The 18,806-nt window shown below is 37.1% G+C and overlaps 1 protein-coding gene across 1 annotated transcript in view; it reads right to left on the reverse strand.

Moving 5' to 3' along the window:
- Positions 1 to 18,806, reverse strand: part of Cd96 (CD96 molecule) — a 91,645-nt gene that overhangs the window by 56,201 nt on the left and 16,638 nt on the right. Inside the window, exons 4-5 of the mRNA XM_047565059.1 lie at positions 12,916 to 13,040; positions 2,736 to 2,940 (exon numbers count right to left, since the gene is read on the reverse strand). Of these exons, the coding sequence (XP_047421015.1) occupies positions 2,736 to 2,940; positions 12,916 to 13,040 (330 nt within the window). The remainder of the gene's footprint in view (positions 1 to 2,735; positions 2,941 to 12,915; positions 13,041 to 18,806) is intronic.

The following is an 18,806-nucleotide window of genomic DNA, read 5'->3' on the forward strand; positions in this document are numbered from 1 at the left end:
AAAAGCACTTAATACTTGTTGCTTGGCACTAGAAAATATCTGATGATAGTTAGTGATTCTTCTGTCCTGCTAGGTTGTAAGTGCCTCAAAGACAGAGTATTTTATCTGTCTCTTCATCTCTGGTACTTTGTACCCAGCACAAAGCAGTTTAACATCAGGCTACGCTGAAGTGACTTCAAGTAAGTTCTTCAGTCTAGCAGGCAGAGCCTTCTATGAATCTGTAGAAAGATCCCAAGACCCCCTGCCCCAGATGCTGTGGGCTTGGCTCTTAACTGCACACACTTGGCTCTTGCTGGTCACACCTATGACTCTCTGCCTAAGGATTCATTGGGATTGTGAGAGCATACTCAGTACAACAAAAGCGAAAATTGGAAGGAAGGAGTTAATGGTGACAGCAGATGGGGAGCTGGTGGATAGTACCTCAGCTTTCTTGTCCCCATTTGAGATAACCATTGTGTTCATGCTATTGCCCAGAGTTCCCAGTGAGACTGGCCTCTAAGCCCACAGTGGCAACTCGCTCAATCATACACAATTTATTACTTTCCATTCCTTCCTAGACTCACTTCCCTATGCCTCCTATTTCCCAACATGACCTCTCAAATTAATTAATTTAATTCAAATCCTTATCTCCATGTTTTCTTTCATAGGAACCTAAACCAAGACACAACCCTAAAACTCTCTTGGAAGGAAGGATATTTCTGACCTCCGACCAGCAGAAAAAAACCTGTAGAATGAATGACCTGAAAAAGAACAATTACTAAAAGGTGCAGGGGTAATCGAGAGAGACAGATTGTCTCTGAGGCACAGGACAATCAAGTTTTAGCTGAGAAGCAGAGAAGAGCCAACTTGTGATTATGGAAATTGACTCCCTGCCCAGGGACATCAAGCACAGGGGGAAGGAAAGGAGTTGGCCAGCCTCTTGTTCCTGGTCTGTTGAGAATGAAAAACTGGGAGTTGAGGCACCACTTGAGAAAAAGAAATGAGTGGATTAGGGCATGGTGAATGGGTGGTGGTACAGTAAGTAATTATTTACGGTTTCATGTTTTGTGTTCAGCTTATTCACTATGGGGAATCACCAATGGATAAGAAGTAGGTTTTTATAAGATGTGTGATATAACTCTGGACTTGGGTTACTATAATATATATGCAGGTGATACCCACAAATAGATCAAAGGCTGGCTAAGACTCTGTTCATACACAACCTAGCCAGTCCACTTACTAAATGGAAAGCCATTAAGCAGGGAAGATGCTCAGATTTCTAAGCATCTACTGACAGTACTTCAGAGAAGCAGCAGGAGAAAAGTAGAGACAGAGAAGTGGAACCAGATACGGTAAGAGAGTGAGATGTGAAGGAATGAAAAATATTCAAGACCAACGTGAAAGCATTTTAATGCAGCAAAGCGATACGGTACACGGTTTAAATGTTGACAAGGTGATTAGATCATGTTACAGCACAAAAAAAAATCTTTGCCAAATGGGGACACAGCTTGCCTAACTTAAAACTGGTGATCTTGCCACATCCTGGATGGCTGCTTTCGCTGTCTTGCCCATGGTCAGGCCAGATGAGGCTGTTTTGTGTTTGTGCTAAAGCAGTCACAGCCTGGCATGCTAACAAACGGTGAGAACCGTAGGTAAGAGAAATGAGCAGTCTGTTTCCAACTCTTAGGCTTCTTAAGGAACCAGATCATGAGGTGATGGCTGCCTAGCTCACCTCGAGGAAACCTGGAGGAAACCTGGAGAGCAAGGGGAGGGGCAGGAGGGGAGAGAGGAAAATGCTGCAAGCCTGGAATTTTAATCAAAGTAAATAAATCTTGGCTGCTGCTACTTCCATCTTTGCAAACTGTTTTGTGTTTTCTTCAAAATGTTACATTTCTTTTGATATCTCATAATATTATGGTAAGATTCTAAATAAAAATAAGTTTATTCAGAGAACTGAGCAATAGTCTAGCAGTCAATGCCCTTAGGTTTTTAAAACTCATTTTCTCTTTGTTTATTTTATATTTGAAAACAATTAATTGTCCATCCACATCACTGCTTTTCTTGCTGTCTTCCTTTAAGAATGACTTTTTGAAAACACAGGTCTTGGTCACAAAAATGAAAAAAATATGCAAAGCCGGGGCCTCTGTTTTTTAATATTTTCTTGTACCATAGGACAAAACAGAAAGCTTGCCCTTTCCTTTTAAAACTGCACCCTGCAGAGTCTCTGCATTTTAAGTTAGGCCACAGTAGATTTTACAGCTCAACCCTCTTCTTCTGAGAATGCAGGGTCAGAGGGTCCGTCCCCACAGGATCATTTGCTGGAAGAACTGACCCTGGCAGGATGGGGTGGGGAATGCTCCTGCAGAGTTTCTCCAGAGCTTTGTTTATCTCCTTTTCTTTTTTTCCCTCATGGTGGCCTTAGTCCACCTTGCTCCAGTAAGCAAGTGAAAAAATTAGACAACTAAGCACTTAGAGATGTCCAGTATCCTCAGGAAACATTAATATGGTAAATCAGGTAGTGAGATTTAGGAAACTGACCCATATATGGTTTTCTGTGTTTTATTCTATTAACCGAGTAGTTGTTTTTCAGCCTTCTACCCTTGCTCCCACCCCCAGCAAGAATGGTAAAGATCTAGGCAAACAGAGTTCCAGAGGTTACCCCTCAAATGGCTATAATCCAAGCATAAGAGGGAACTCCCTATTTAGGGGAAGAGCAATGTGGGGTGGCAGGGAGCCCAGACAGCAAAAACCCTTACCAAAAACCTTGACTGTGGTGGAACTCCTCAAGATTTTGCCAGACCTGAGTCTAACTTGGCAAGAGAACTGCCGACCATCGTCATGGATTTGGACTGGGGAGAGGCAGAGTCCGTAGTTAGCACAGAGCTTCACTCTGTCTTTAAAAGATGTGGAGCTGCTGATGTGGTGATCTTGGATGAGCATTTCCTGAGCTCCATTATCTTCCTGGCGAGAAAAATAGTTACCAGTTATTGTGCCGGTTTCAAACTAGGGGTTTCACAAGCACTAATTAATTCATTTTCTGTAAAACAGACAGGAAAAATGAAGAATTAAAATTGATGTATATTATGTATGTTACAGGGGAAAATACGATTACACTTAACTTTCAATAGAAACTACAGTCGCTCTCTCCTAACATGAATCAAGACTCACTGTTTTTCTAACTAGACTTTCCTCTTCACAACGTTCCATAAGCTGCATACCTTGGGTAAGATTTGGGGAGGTGAAAAGGGGGAGCTCATGGCAGATTCTACTTCCCATTTAGGAAGTTTGGAAATGTTAATGCTAAGATGTGCTGAGACGACTGTATCAGTTTTGCTTCTTAAGTCTTTCCATGAACTGGGTGATTACAGCCACCCTCTCTTTCCACAGTTCCTTTAGGAAAGGCATTATTTAACTTCTTAGAATCAGGACTAGGACCAGGTAAAAGAGACAAAGAGGGCACAGAATTAAGGAAGCATTCACTTGCAAGACCTTGAGGTTGGGACCTGTGAGGGGGGACCACCTAACTCCATTCCCTAGGCACCTCTTCACTCACGTTCCTCAACCTAACCATGATCCTAACACTGCTACCCTATTTCTCTACTTACACTTGCTTTGAAGAGGACACAGGAAGAGCAGCTGTATAAATAGGAGAGATCAGAGTTTATTTGGAGTACTTGGTTCCTCTATTCCATACCCTGTCTTGGGTCTATGAAGAAAAGCTCCCATTATCATTTCCCTATCCAGAATTTCCCTGGACAAGCTTCTGGGGGTATCACAGCTTTGGTCAATGTTGGTAAATGGGCCAAGTAACTGCCCAGGGAGGAGAAGTCTCTTAAGGGGAACAAGGAGAGAGGAAGGGTTAAGTATTCATACCTTGTTAGTGTAACTCAGCATTCTCAGGCTGCTTTGAAATCTCTGAAGCACAGTTCCTTCTCTAGGGATTCTAATTCAATCTGTATGGTCTCAGGCTGAGGCATATTTTAAAGATCCTCAGGGGAGTCAGGACTGAGAACCACTGGCTTAACTCAAAACACATGAATCCTCATGCTCAGAGAAATGGAAGGAGAAAAAATGGAGAAAGGTGAATAGGAATGCATTTGATGGGGAAAAGCTACAAAGTAATGAAAGCAAACATCTCTGACTTGGAATCTCTAGTTTTAAAATGAGATAGAAACTGTGCACGGTGGTCTGCGCCTATAATCCCAGTTACTTGTGAGGCAGAGGCAGGAGAAGCATCGGAGCCCAGGAGCTCCAGGCCAGCCTGGGCAACAGACACCCTGCCTCAGGTTTTTAAAAAAGGAGAGAGAGAGTCACAGTAGAAGTAATGTAAGCCGGGTGAGTGAGTGAATTAAGGGATGGTCTTAGTTTTAGGTGGGTTCAGAATATACTTAGTAGAATCTCTTAGGTAAGACACAATTCTTTAGCTGAATTTGGCTAGGATTTTTATCAACCTTGCATTGCCTGTAAAGAATCACACCCTGCTAAATTCCACCCCTAAAACAATGTGCTTACCTTTGCACCTTCATAAAGAAGGCCCTAGGAGACTATGCTGTTATCTTTCTATTGAAGAAATCCACAAGAAGATCAAAGAGAGCAAGTGTAGTCCTAAGTACTGGGTGGTGCCAACAAAGGAGAGTGAAGGTATTTCCCTCAGCATGACTGATCTGGAGCCAATAGTTAGGGAAGCTGGCTCCCCCTGCAGGCCTTCAGCACCGGACATGTTTTATAGCCTCTCTATGCATGGGACTAGTTTTGTAAGGATTTTGGAGTTTAAAATGTTCTGGGTTATTTAGTAAATGACTTGTCATTTGAAACATTTCTGTCTGTCACTCTGTTGTAGGAAGAAGGGCTGTGACAGGCTGAGGGTGGAGACTGGTGAGAGAAACTGCTTTTTGCCTTTATTATGTAGCAGGGCATTTATTATGTCTCAGTGGTTTAATTTATAAAGAAGATAGGAAGAATAATTAAACATACAAATAAAATGCAACATATCCAGAGGTTTTGTTTCCTATTGTTTTGTTTTTCATGGACAGATGACTGTTGCAAAGAGAGACTTTGTTCCTTCACTGGAAAGATGGAATTCAGTTGCAGAGAGCATTCTGTAACCTACAACATAAGGAGATCCTGGGAGATTCTGGAATCAATAGATATAAAGGGACCATGGCAAGAACCTGCATATGAGTAGCCACCTCACAGAACAAATAGGAAGAGGAGGGGAAAAAATTGCCTGAGGCAAACAATGAAATGCCTACAGCCAGGAGACAAAGAAATAATACTATTATGCTATGACCACTGCTAAAATTTTATATTCTCATCAGTTAGAGCTCAAATTTATTTCGTGCCTACTATGTTCTAGGTACCATGCAAAGTTTCTCCCAAATCTTATTTGTACTCTTTAAACTGAGGTTACATACTTAATCAAAGAGCACATGGGGAACAAAGATATTTAAGTCACAGCATTTCAAAGCAAGGATGCTTAGAATCAAGGATGGATAAGCTTCAAAGAAACATTACCAGTAAAATCTAAACCATAAAAATAATTTTAAAAAACCACAACCCTTGCTATCTAGAAGGATAATTTTTTTTTAGTTCCATAAAGCCAGACTCCTTTATATGACTTGTTGACTGCTGGAGTGAAGGTAATTTGCAGATTGAAAGAGGCCTTCTTGGATACTTTAACCACATTTGGTGTTAGGGGTCAAGAGCATCCCTCCACCTTTGCCAGATAATGTTCTTAGGTTCCCTGGTCTGCAGAAAACAAGCTGGTAGGTGTCCTTGTACAGAGTCTTTATGTCTACCTGCTTTTTCTTTTATTTTTCTGTTCTTAAAGGAAAGAATTGCTCACTTTAAAAAATATTAATAAATATTACTAAAAATTTATGGGTTTATCCTTTGGCAGACCTTTACATTTTAGTTGGCAATATAGATTTAACTCATTAATGCACAGAATATACCTACTCTAGTCCTACCACTTAATAGATTGTAAATAAGCTCACTGCTCTTCAGTTCCACTTGTGATCAATTTATTATTTCATGAACATGCAGCCCATGTTTGGCTCTATTGAGGGATTTTGGAGAGTCAGTGCTGTGGTTTGAATGCTTTTGTCCCTTCCCAAACTATTTCAAAACTTAATCCCCAATGCGACAGGGTTAAGAGGTGATTCTTAATGAGAGGCACTAATAAGTCATGAGGTCTCTGTCCTCATGAAAGAGTTAATGTTGCTATAAAGAGGACTTATAGTGGGCTGTGGGCATAGCTCAGTTGTAGAGAACTTAACTATCATGCAAAAAGGGTTTGGGTTTGATCACCAACACTGCAGGATGGGGAAGAGGAAAAAGAACAGGGCTTGAGGGAGGAGGTTCTTTTTCTTCCACTCTTCTGCCATATGAGGATACAATGCTCCTCCTTTCAGGAGAATGCAGCCATTCAAGGTGCCACCTTGGAAACAGGGAGACTAGTTCCTATCTTGTGGCACCTTGACTTGGGAATCCCAGTCTTCAGAACTCTGAGAGGATAAATTCCTGTTCTTTATAAACTAACCTATCTCAGGTTTTCTGTTATAGCAACAGAAAAAAAGCCTAAGACAATCATAAATTCATGCATTGTTCAATCTGTTAACCCACCACTGTCAACCTATATACATGTGTCGCTGGGGGCCATGATGGCCATGAAGACCCAGAAACCACAGGCAGATGGGAAAATACTATTCCTTGAGCAATGTAAATACAGCAAGATCTCAAAACAAACAAACAACCATGTAACTTTTAAATTTTTTGAAATTTTATTCAGCATGAATTTTCCCTAATTTTCATTTTTTCAAATATTACATGAAAATATTTATCTATATACACAATGGACTATTATTCAGCCATAAGGAAGAAGAATATTATGGCATTTGCAGAAAAATAGATGGAATTGGAGAATATCATGCTAAGTGAAACAAGTCAATCACAAAGAACCAAAGGCCAAATGTTTTCCCTGATAAGTGGATGATGATATATAAAGGGTGTTGGGGGGTTGGGGGTGAGAGAAGAATGGAGGAACTTTAGATTACACAGAGGGAAATGAGAGGGAGGGGGTTATAAAAATGGTGGAATGAGACAGACATCATTACCCTATGTACATGTATGATTACAAGAATGGTATGAATCTACATCGTGCATGACCATAGAAATGAAATGATGTACCATGTGTGAACAATGAATCAAAATGCAGCCTGTGAAAGTACAAAATAATTTTTAAAATATTTATCTTGATAACTGGGTTAAATTTTTATTTATTTAGTTTTAGAATATATTTTTAGTGCTCCCTTAAATTTTGCTATCAAAGTTGAAAGCCTTACTCACCTTACCCTAAATCTAGTCCTAAAGTTACACAGTGAGTAAGTGGTAAGTTCGGGCTTGAAGACAAATATTCCCCTCCAAAAGTCATGCTTTTAATGATTTTGATATATAGCACTTCACCAAAGTGGCAGAAGGAAATCTTTGTCTTTTTTGCTTGCAGTGAAAAGATGAACAAATTCACAAGCAAAAGATAAAAATCATGACCCAGGAAGAGAAATGAATGCGTGTTATGGTTTAGACATTAGAGGTCTCCCAAAAGCTCACATGTGAGACAATGTGAAGGTTTAGAGGTGATATGATTGGGTTATGACAGCCTTAACCCAATCAGTGCATTAATTTACTGATAGGGATTAACCAGGTGGTGACTATAGGCAGGTAGGGTGTGGCTGGAGAGATGGGTCACTGCAGGGCATGATTTTAGGGTATATATTTGTGAGCTGAACTTAGTCTCTCTTTTGGTTCCTGGTGCCATGTCCCCAGTGCTTTTGTCCTCTACACCCTTCTGCCATGATGTTCTGCCTCACCTCAAGCCCCGAGGAATGAAGCCAACTATTTATGGACTGAGACCTGAAACCATGAGCCCCCAAATCAACTTTTTCTCCTCTAATTGTTCTTGTCAGACTTTGTTTTGGTCACAGCACTGAAAAAACTGACTAAAACAATGCATAACTAAATTATGTGCAGGAATTTGAAAAAATAATTAGCATGACGAGGGTTGATTAGGGTCACACTGAGTCATGGAAAACTGCTGTTAACATGTTACTTAAAGGTCTGACAAATCCTAAAATAATTCACTGAAGCTTTTCTATTTTTGTACTAAGATCAGAATTTTCAGTCCAGAAGAGGATGTGGGTACTATTTGATTTGGTGATGCTGTCTGTTCTGGGGGCTGGTCTAAGCTGCCTGGAGCCAGCTCCCTGTCGAAGCCAGCTGTGTTGACCACAGCTCACAGCGGGCGCTGGGCGCTCAGAGCTCACGCAACAACTGCTGTTAGGACTCCATTGATTACTGCTTCTTTATCTCCAATCTCTTTCCTAACTTCACATTTCCTCCATTTATTCCCCATCCTGTCAGTGCTGACAAAGAAATCTACCTGCACAATCCCCCACGTCCATTTTCTAGAGCACCAGACGATATTTTTTAATCATCTTATTGGTTGTGAATACTTTGTAGCTTGGCTGTCACACTGCATTTTAATTATGGCACAGACAGGGTCAGCTGCCATCAGGTAACAAGTGGCAGTTCTGTTTTCTGAATAGCGAGGCTTCCCATCGCACGAGACACCATTGTTTATGATTCCATTTTGCTCTTTATTTAATTAAAAATAACACCAGTATTAAAGAGGAGCATAATGAAAAGATAAATTTGCAGATAAAAATATAAAGATATGTAAGCATCTAGGATTTAGTTAGGTGCTTTTATTGCTAATATTGAACTTGTTGAATTTCAGACATTCTATCCTTCTTTTAATGATTTCAAAGAGAAAAACTGTGGATCTCTTTTTATACACTGACTTTGGGAACAAATATGCCCTCAGCACCTTCTCCATGTGCACTACCAACTTGTGCCAACTGCTTCCAGGATTTTGGGTCAGTATCTGCCTATCTTTTGACAGTCAACTGTTTTTTAATTATCCAGCTCAAACATAACCTTTTCTAACAAGCTTTCACAGGTCCATCTAGTCAGAATCAAACTATCTTCCCCTGATTCAGATAGGTTTTACATTTTACTAAAGGTGTGTGTCATGGTACAGAGTATGTCCAATATAATTTTGTATCCCCGAAGGATCTAATAGGTTCACATATGTTTACTGGATCAAATTAAAACTTATACTGTGGGAAATCAGGATGACAGTTTGGAATGAAAATGGAATATTATAATGTATTAAGAAGCTCTGAGAATCAGCCTAAAGAATTTTCCAAATGACTCTATGCTTGTGCCCAGGACAGAAAATGGGAAAGGCATCTACCAACTGCATCCCATCTAAACAGACATATACTATGTTTCCTTTTATATCACCCCACCATTCACATGGTGCCCAAATTTCCACTGAAGCCTCGCCCTTTTGTGTTTAACTTCAGTTAAATTAGGTAACTGAAGCATCCCATGATAGTTCAGTGTTAGATACACTATTTCACCTGATGCCTGTCTGTTTTAGTGTAGTCATGATCCTGAAATGTTAACTTTCCAAAATGCAAAGAAGCTGCTCCATTTAGCACAGCTCTGACAGGGGATCAGGTACACATAGCAAATAGGTTTTCTTCATGCTTTTGAGAATCTCAATAATTGTCCCATGAAGGGCATAAATGAGTTAATTAGATTTTACTAAAATTTTATGTGCAAGAAGACATGACTCTTATTTTCTAGTGACCTACATAATTTTAGTTTGTAAAATCATTTCCAGGATTTAACCAGGTGTGTGGGGCAGCTTCCCAGAGTTACTGAGTTCAGAGCAGCAACTGCCTTCCTGACCTCGTCTTCACCATTTCTAGTTTTTGACCTTACATTCAAAGCCATGTTATTTTGTTTACAAGGACCAATTGGCTTGTCAATATGATCATTATTTTAAGTTTAGCAAGAGATCAAAGATCTAAAATATGGATTCGAGGGAATATTTGTGCTCTCTGAAGACATACAACAGTTATGACTCAAAGAGCTGCAGTTTTTCCCTAATATAAGGACATTGGGTGTTTTCATATCAGATTTGCTAAATCCCACAGTCATCAGCAGTTGGGGCACGGATGTAAATCAGAGGAGCAAATAGATTTTGACATTTAAAAAGGGAATGCACAGTAGGAATTTAATCAGCACATTAGCCAACACAATGTTTTCTTTGAAAAAAAATGTTTTTTTCAAAAAGTCTCTTTGAGTTGTCCAGGCAGTCTTTAAAGTGGCAGTAGATTTAGGACTCACCCTCTCACTGTGTGATCTTCTGTGCACTTCTCTGGCCCTCATTTATTCTGACAGAACTCAAAGATAATGTCTACATAGCCTTAGTTTCTTTGTAGAAATCTACTACATAAAGATTGTCTTATCAATTATCTAGTTTTTGATACTGAATGACCTGCCACCAATTGACCAACCCAATAGCTAGAATTTCAGCCATTTAATATGAGGGCAATTAATTGAACTGTGGGGGAAAAGGACACATAGTTATTTCTCATATGTTTGTTCTGGCACTAGATGTCAGGGATTTTTTAAGTGAGTCATGTAACTTTTCACCCTGGAGAAACTGAGTCACAGGAAAGTGACAGGTCAATGGATGTCATTGCATTTACTTAGGAAAACAGGCTACACATTCATGAGATAAGCACAGAATGCTACAGATCGTCTTACTGGCCAGCAAAAATCTCTACGGCAAAACTTTAAACAGACCCCACTGAGAGTGAATTTGTGATAATTAGATGAGGAATGTCTTGCTCTACTGGTGGAAAATATTAATAATGTAGGCAAGGTACAAACAGTGCATTTTCATTACTGTCACGTTTGGTATAGCGGGTTTCTATTCTCATGAGATCACCTCCACTTTTAACCTTTTCCTAACAACTGCATGGTATCATGTTTATTAAGAACAATTCACTTATACTGATGATAAGGCATAAAGCCCAGGAAGCCTCACATTTTGGAAATAAAATCCTGAAAAGTAGAAAACATGTTTTGTGACAGATGAAAAGACACTGTAAATTTTAAAATAGTATGAAAAGACATTGTAGATTTTAGAATAGTGTGAAAAGACATTGTAGATTTTAGAATAGTGTGAAAAGACATTGTAGATTTTAGAATAGTATGGGGAAATTGTTTGTGAATGTAATTTTATTGTCATATTACTGATTACCCAGAAATATTTGGATAGGGAAAACTATTGGTAGGTTGTACTTTAAGCTCTTTGTGCTGAACCCTGGAGAAATCTTTATACACATAGGACCTTATTTTCAAGAAAGTTCACAAAAATATAGATAACTTGTACTGTGAATAATCAATCATGTAAATCATGGTATTTTTCAAAACTGTGCCAGCTGCTACCTTAATGGAAATAGAAGAGTTTTATAGGAATTTTTAAATCCTGTTTTTATCTTGATGACAATGGAAAAACTTACTGTAAAGTTAGTAAATTTTAATAAAAATTAACATTCTAGATCATCTAGAAGAATACCTCATTATGATTTTTTTTATACCAGGGTGCTTAACCACTAAGCCACATCCTCATCCTTTTTTAAAAATTTTTTATTTTGAGACAGGATCTCATTAGATTACTTATAACCTCACCAAGTTGCTGTGGCTGGCTTTTAACTCAAGATGCTCTTGCCTCAGCCTCCTCAGCTGCAGGAATTATAGGCATGTGCTGCTGCATCTGGCATTATATGATTCTTGATATAATGGTTATGGTATCTTGGTAAGTATGTTATTCCCTTGTCATTTGATTTAACAGTTGCATATTGGTTACTAGCTGGCTATTAATCAATTACGGGTTATAATAATTTGGTTAGCTTAAAGTTAAAATGACACAATTATTTCATATTTATTATTATCCTCATGCTGATTTTGTTTACCTGTTATGATATAAAACTCTGATAATTTGCATTTTAAACTAAAATAGAATTTTAGTTTCAAAAATGCATGTAGTTTTTTAAAACAAAATATCACAGTATGGCAGAATAACAAGTAAACTAGTGATAAAATGACAAAAGCAGACAAAATGTATAAATGAAACATTCATGGGGGGGATCAGAACAAATTAAATTACGGATCTTTAAGGATGAAAATCTGCATACATAAATTTTGCAATATTTTAAGTACAGAAAAATAGTGGGAGAATTTAGTTATTACACAGGATATTACAGGCACCTTAACAAATAACTAACCATGACCACACCAATGTGATAACTCAGTGAAATCTTTTAATTGATAATTTTAAAAAATATCAGTTTATGTTTTAGGATGTCCTAGTAAATTGTTTCATCAAAATCACAGACTGGTACTTATTTTTGCTCTAGACACTATGTTTTAAATTGGAAAAGTTCTCATAAAAATACAGATTTTTTTTTTTTAATTAGAAGACTTGGTAACTATGGGCCGGCAGCACTCTGTGACATTAATATATGTGGTCTGTTTTTCTCAGGTACACTTTCCACTTACATTTTACAAGCATTAGATTTTGTGTTTCCTGATCTGAAGCAATGCTGTATATTTTCCAGGATATAGTATAACAGATTCTGGGGAAAGGGAGTCTATATCTCTACATATATATATTATTTGTAAAGCAAATATTTGTGAGTAGCAGCTCCTGCGGGTTGTGGCTCTTCTCCAGGGCACAGTAACACTCTGTTCTCTCTGTAGTCACGGTTTGGTATGTAGTTTGAAACAGAAATTAACCTTTAGGAGCTAATTTCTAAATCCACTGCCTGCACAGGCTGGAAGCTTGCCTAGTTAGAAAAAGTCCGAGCGTCCTTTCCTGCCTTCACCAGCCTTCCCCAGCCGCCGGCATAATGACTGCCTTTCATCCACTATTTCTCTGTTATTACTTGTTATTCATTTTACTTCATTAATATTTAAACATCACTGCAGTTATTCACTGAAAAGGGCAACACTTACCACCAACCACGTAAAGGTGAACTCAGACGAAGTTTCTGAGGAGCTATTTTGAAAGCATGGCATTTCCAGAGTCTGATTTATCTCTATTTCTATTGTGTGATTGCTTCTCCATTCATCCTGTGCAACTACAACAAAACACAAGGCAGAAAACACATGGATCTTTGGCATATAAAGTGCCTTTTATTGAAGAGACAAAAACAGTCTTTAGTATTGAGATTCATCCGCCTTCTGGGTACACCTGTGCAGTGAAGAGGCAGAACCCCACCAGGGCCTTCACTGTATAAGTGAAAATACTGAGCTCTGAGAAGCAGAGCTGCTTATCTCTGAAAGATTACCATGGATTCTGTTAGGGTTTCACTGAGAAACTCCTAATTTGATGTGCTCTTCTGCTTTAGCCCCAGATTGGTGCATTCGTCTTCAGGTTACATTTCCTTAATTAGATAGAATATAAAACTTTATAATCTAGTTTCAAATTGTCCTTTTGAAAATGTTAATAGACATTATTTTGGGGGCAGTTTCAGGTTCACAGCAAACTTGAGCACAAAGTACAGAGAGTTGCCGTGTCCCATTACCTTGCCTCTACACACCTATTGCCTCCCCTCCATCAGCACAGCACCAGGGTGGTACATGTGTTGCCAATGAACCTACAAGGACACATGGTTATCACTCCAAATCCAGAGTTTGCATGAGGGTTCTCTCTTGGTGTTGTACATTCTATGGATTTTGACAAATGAAGTGTGTTAAAATGACGTGTGATCACCATTGTAGTATCGTACAAAATAGTGTCGCTATCCCAAGAGTCCTTTGTGTTCTTCCTATTCATCCCTCTCTGTTCACTAATCCCTGGAAACCACTGGTATTTTTACTATCTTTATATCCAATTATCTTTTTAGAGTCTATAAATATTCCTCCAACAGTGGAATCATACAGAAAAGTAGATATGAAAACTCTGAGAGAACTTGTCATGAATTATTTTCATTTTCAAAGGTATTATGAGACATATTTATTTTGTAGTCTCTCTTTTGGGGAAAGGCAGATACACATGCATGTACCTTATGATTAGGATAGAATAACATCAAAGGATAATTTATAAATGAGAACAACTCTAGTATCCTAATAACCTAAAAATCTTACACTTTTATATCTATATAAACCTTATTTGCAAGCATGTATGCATGTATGTTTTCTCAGACTGCAATCCCACTTACTGACAAATGTTATTTATTCTAATTTTTAAAACTTTGCATGAAGCTTGAACTATTGTGCTTGAAATTTTAAAGGCTTTAAATAATTTAATAATATATGCCCATCACCATTTGTTTTGTCATTTTCAATTATTGAGTAATTATGCTCTTTCAGTTGGGTTTTCATTTTATTTTAAACTATTACATGTTATGTAGCAAGAATTATCCTTATGCTAACAGATTTCTTGTGTGTGTTTAGCTGCCTAAGATAAATTTCAGAAGTATAATTGATAGTAAATGAGTATGAACATACTCAAGGTCACAAACAGTATATTTTAAAAACTTAAAAATATGATATTATTCCATAATTCTTGGAAGTTCATCTCACTCCAGTAAGAGTGGCAACAATAAGTGTTGGTGAGGATGTGCAGAAAAGGTACACTCATACATTGCTGGTGGAACTGCAAATTGGTGCAACCACTCTGGAAAGCAGTATGGACATTTTTCAGAAAACTTGGAATGGAACCACCTATCTCACTCCTCTGTCTATACCCAAAGGACTTAAAATAAGCACACTACAGTGTTGTAGTCACTCAATGTTTATAGTAGCTCAATTCACAATAGCTAGATTGTGGAACCAACCTAGATGCCCTTTAACAGATAAATGGATAAAGAAAATCTGGTATGTGTGTGTGTGTGTGTGTGTTTATAATATATATATTGTATGTATATATATATATATATATATATATATATATATATATAATGTTCACACACAATTACTCAGTCTTAAAGAAGAATGAAATTATGACATTTGCAGGTAAATGGATGGAACTGGAGAATATCTTGCTAAAAAAAATAAGCCAAGCCAAACCCAAAGAAACCAAAGGTCAAATGTTCCCTCTGATATGCTGATGCTAATTCACAATAAGTGGACTGGGGAGACTAGGGAAAAATAGAGGTACTTTGGATTAGGCAGAGGGGAGTGAAGGGAGGCGAAGGGATATGTGAGTATGAAAGATAGTAGAATGAATCAGACATTATTACCCTATGTTTATATATGATTACATAACTGGTGTGATTCTACATCATATATGACTAGAAGAATGAGAAGTTATACTCTGTTTATGTATGATGTGTCAAAATTAATTTTACTATCATGTATAACTAATTAGAACAAATAAAAATATCTATGTCCTAAAAAAGAATATTATATCTAGCCTTTAGATATTTGCTATATTTCAATCTTTCATCAATATCAGCTATTCTCTTTATTGATATTTTTTTCTCTGTTAATTGAAAGTAGGTCTTTGCAATAGGGCACATCTAACCTGCAGCATTCTCAAACAGTGTTTTTTTTTATATATATGTTTTTAATTTCTCAAGTTCAGGAGATGGGACCAGTGCTTTCCTGTTCTCCATTTCTAATTCCAAATGTAATAATTCCTTATATCCACTGTGAATTGGATTTAGGAGCCCTCAGTGGACACCAAAACCTGTGGATGCTCAAGTCACATATATAAAATGTGTGGCATTTGCAAATAACCTATGTACATGCTACCATGTACTTTAAATCATCTCTCTATTGCTTATAGTACCTAAAACAACATAATATATAAATAGTTGGTATAGGATATTTTTAAGAGAATAATGACAAGAGGAAAATTATCTATTAACTGATATGGATGTGAATTTTTTTCTGAATACTTTTGACCAGTGGTTGGTTGAATCTGAAGATGCAAAACCCATGGATTCTAATCCCATAATTTTTAAAAAGAGCTCTGGTCCCTGTTAAAAGCATTTAGCTATATAAGTATTACTAGATGGAATTATTTGCACACTATCATCACTATTTTTGACATATTTCATGCCACTGTTATTGCTATTTAATTTTATCCTAGAAATTATTGTAATTGTTTTAGCTAAACTTATTTTAAATAGGTACCAATCTAGACACTAGTATCTGTGATGTCCATGAGACACACTTAATATGTTACTTTTAAATTCACGTTATTCAAGTACGAAGTATTAAATTTTTGAATTTTGTTGTGGATTCTGGAAATTGGGCAGTACAAGCAGCATAATTTTTTAAATATAATTGAAACCCCCTGTAAAAACAAAAAGAAAAATGAAACTAAAACCACACAGAAAGTATCTACAAGAAACTAAAAAACAACATAGCTCTATTAATGGGAGGGGACAAATCACTAGAGCCCTATGGTATTGACAACTTTACAGAAAGAAACAGGACAATCAACTGTGTCTCTGAAGGACTTTGGAACTGGATAACCATGCCCTCAATCTCCAAGTAACAGATAATCACTGGAAAGAGAGTTGGATTAATCTGAAAATAGTAGTAGAAATGGAGAAGGAAATTTGGAGGCTTCAAATCATCAGTGTCTTCAAGAGAAACAGGAAAAGGGTTCTCAGTGCTGGAGCAGATGGGACTTCTCAGGATGTAACTTGAGCTAAGAAGACATCCTTAGGGGTTGAATCAAAAGTAAATGTGTCAGCTCCGACAGAAGAGATCAAAGGGACAATTTAGATTAATGTGTGGAGGTTATAAGCAAAGGAAGTACAGTCAGAAAGTCCAGTGGCATAGTATTTGTCTTGAAAATAGCAGAAGAGGAGGGCTCTAGACACACGGAAGATCCTAGAAAAGCTAGCTTGGCTACCCTTCCATTATAAGAGTGAAAATGCATTTAATGTAAACTAGAGAAATAGAAAGGAATGAAGTAGAATCATCTATAAAGCTATTGTAAGGTGCCACGAGCAGTGGTTTACTTCTGTAATGCCAGCTACTTGGGAAGCTGAGGCAGGAGGATTGCAAATTTGTAGCTGGCTTGGTAATTTACATAGAACTTATCTCAAAATGAAAAGGGTTGATTAAATAGCTCAGTGATATGGTAACACACTCAATAAATCAATCAATCTGCTATAAGACAAAAAGGGTTTATTTATTTATTTTTTTTAAGTTGTGGTGCTGGGGATTGAACCCAGGGCCTTGTACCTGTGAGGCAAGCACTCTACCAACTGAGCCAGGCAGTATTACCCTATGTATAATATGATTACATGAATGGTGTGAATCTACATTGTGTACAACTGTAAAAATGAAAAGTTATACCCCATTTGTGTACAATGAATCAAAATGCAGTCAGTAAAAATAAAAAAGATTTTAATAAAAATTAAAAGATTAGCATCAGGAATAATAAAATAGAACTATTTTAACAAAAAAAAAAAAAAAAGAAAAAAAGGGTCTAGAGAGCAAAATAACATTCTTAAAACCATGAGAACATATTAGCAAGAGAAGACCACAAAATAGATAAAAGTTAAACCCTTGTCATTTAAAAATGAACTAAAATAAATTTAAAAAATAATATGTGTTATGCATAATCTTTGGAAAGTCAGTTAGTGAGTCCAATGGAGAAAAAAAAAACACTTGCAACAAATAGGTGTGTTAGTCAGCTTTCCATTGCTGTGACAAAATACCTGAGAAAAACAACTTAGAGGAGGGAAGATTTATTTTGGATCACTGTTTCAGTCCATAGTCTCTTGACCCCAGCTTTGTGGGCTTATGGTGAGGCAGAACATCATGGCAGGGAAGGTGTAGTGGAGCAAAGTTGCTCATCTCATGGCAGCCAGCACCAGAGAAAATGAGCAAGGAAGAAGTCAGGGAACAGATATATCCTTCCAAGGCACATCCCTAATGACTGACTTCTTCCAACGAGGCCCACCTGTATAGTTTCCACAACTTCCTAAAAGTTCATTCAGTTGTGAACCTGCCAATGGATTAATACTTTGATGAGATCTGAGCTCTCATTATCCATCAATTTTCCAAAGTCCCACCTCTGAGTATTGCCCTGGGGAATCAATCTTTCAAAACAAGTGTCTTTGGGGCACATTCCAGATCCAAATCATAACAATAGATGAGAAAAGTCAGGAAAGGGTTGGAAATGATAATTTTAAAAAATCACTCCAGAAAGTAAGATAAAATTAGATCAAAATAAAAGCATAAACACAAAATTTAATGCAGTTGTATAAATGAAAAGATAGAAGAAGGGAATAGGGGAATGTCTGAATTTATTAATAATAATTAATTTTAAAATAAAAGAAATAAAAAGAGATTCAAAGAAATTTTATGCAAAGATAAATATATGTATTAAAAGGCACTGAAGGAAAAAATTAAAGCACAGAACAACAAATGATTCAAGAAAAAATTTTAAATAAGAAATGCCTAGAAATACATATTAAAATATTTTATTTCAAAAGTAAGAAACATAATAGAAAATATTAACCATATTCTTTTGAAAGTACTGAATGAAGTCAACTATGGGGAAAAACTGAATAGTTGTTAGTTTTTGAATAACAATCCTATGTCAGAAAATAATGGAGTAACATGTTTAATATACTCAAGGAAAGAAAATGTGAGTCAAAGATTTTAAATTTAGCAAAATTAAACTCTTAATGGATTGACTACAGAAAAATGTGAGAATCATACAAGACTCAGGGGAACATTGCTTCTGTGGGACTTCCTAAGTATTCTTTAATAGAATACATATACCATTGAAGAGGCTTTACATAAAGGCTAGTGATAAATGTTGATTATGTATTTATGTTTAACACTAAGAGAAAATGTTATAAAGAGGGTTGATTTGGCTAGTCTGGGCCTCTTATTTTTCCAAATGAATTTCATGACTGCTTTCTCTA

This window comes from Sciurus carolinensis, chromosome 9 (genome assembly GCF_902686445.1).
Source record: "Sciurus carolinensis chromosome 9, mSciCar1.2, whole genome shotgun sequence".
Classification (NCBI taxonomy): domain Eukaryota; kingdom Metazoa; phylum Chordata; class Mammalia; order Rodentia; family Sciuridae; genus Sciurus; species Sciurus carolinensis.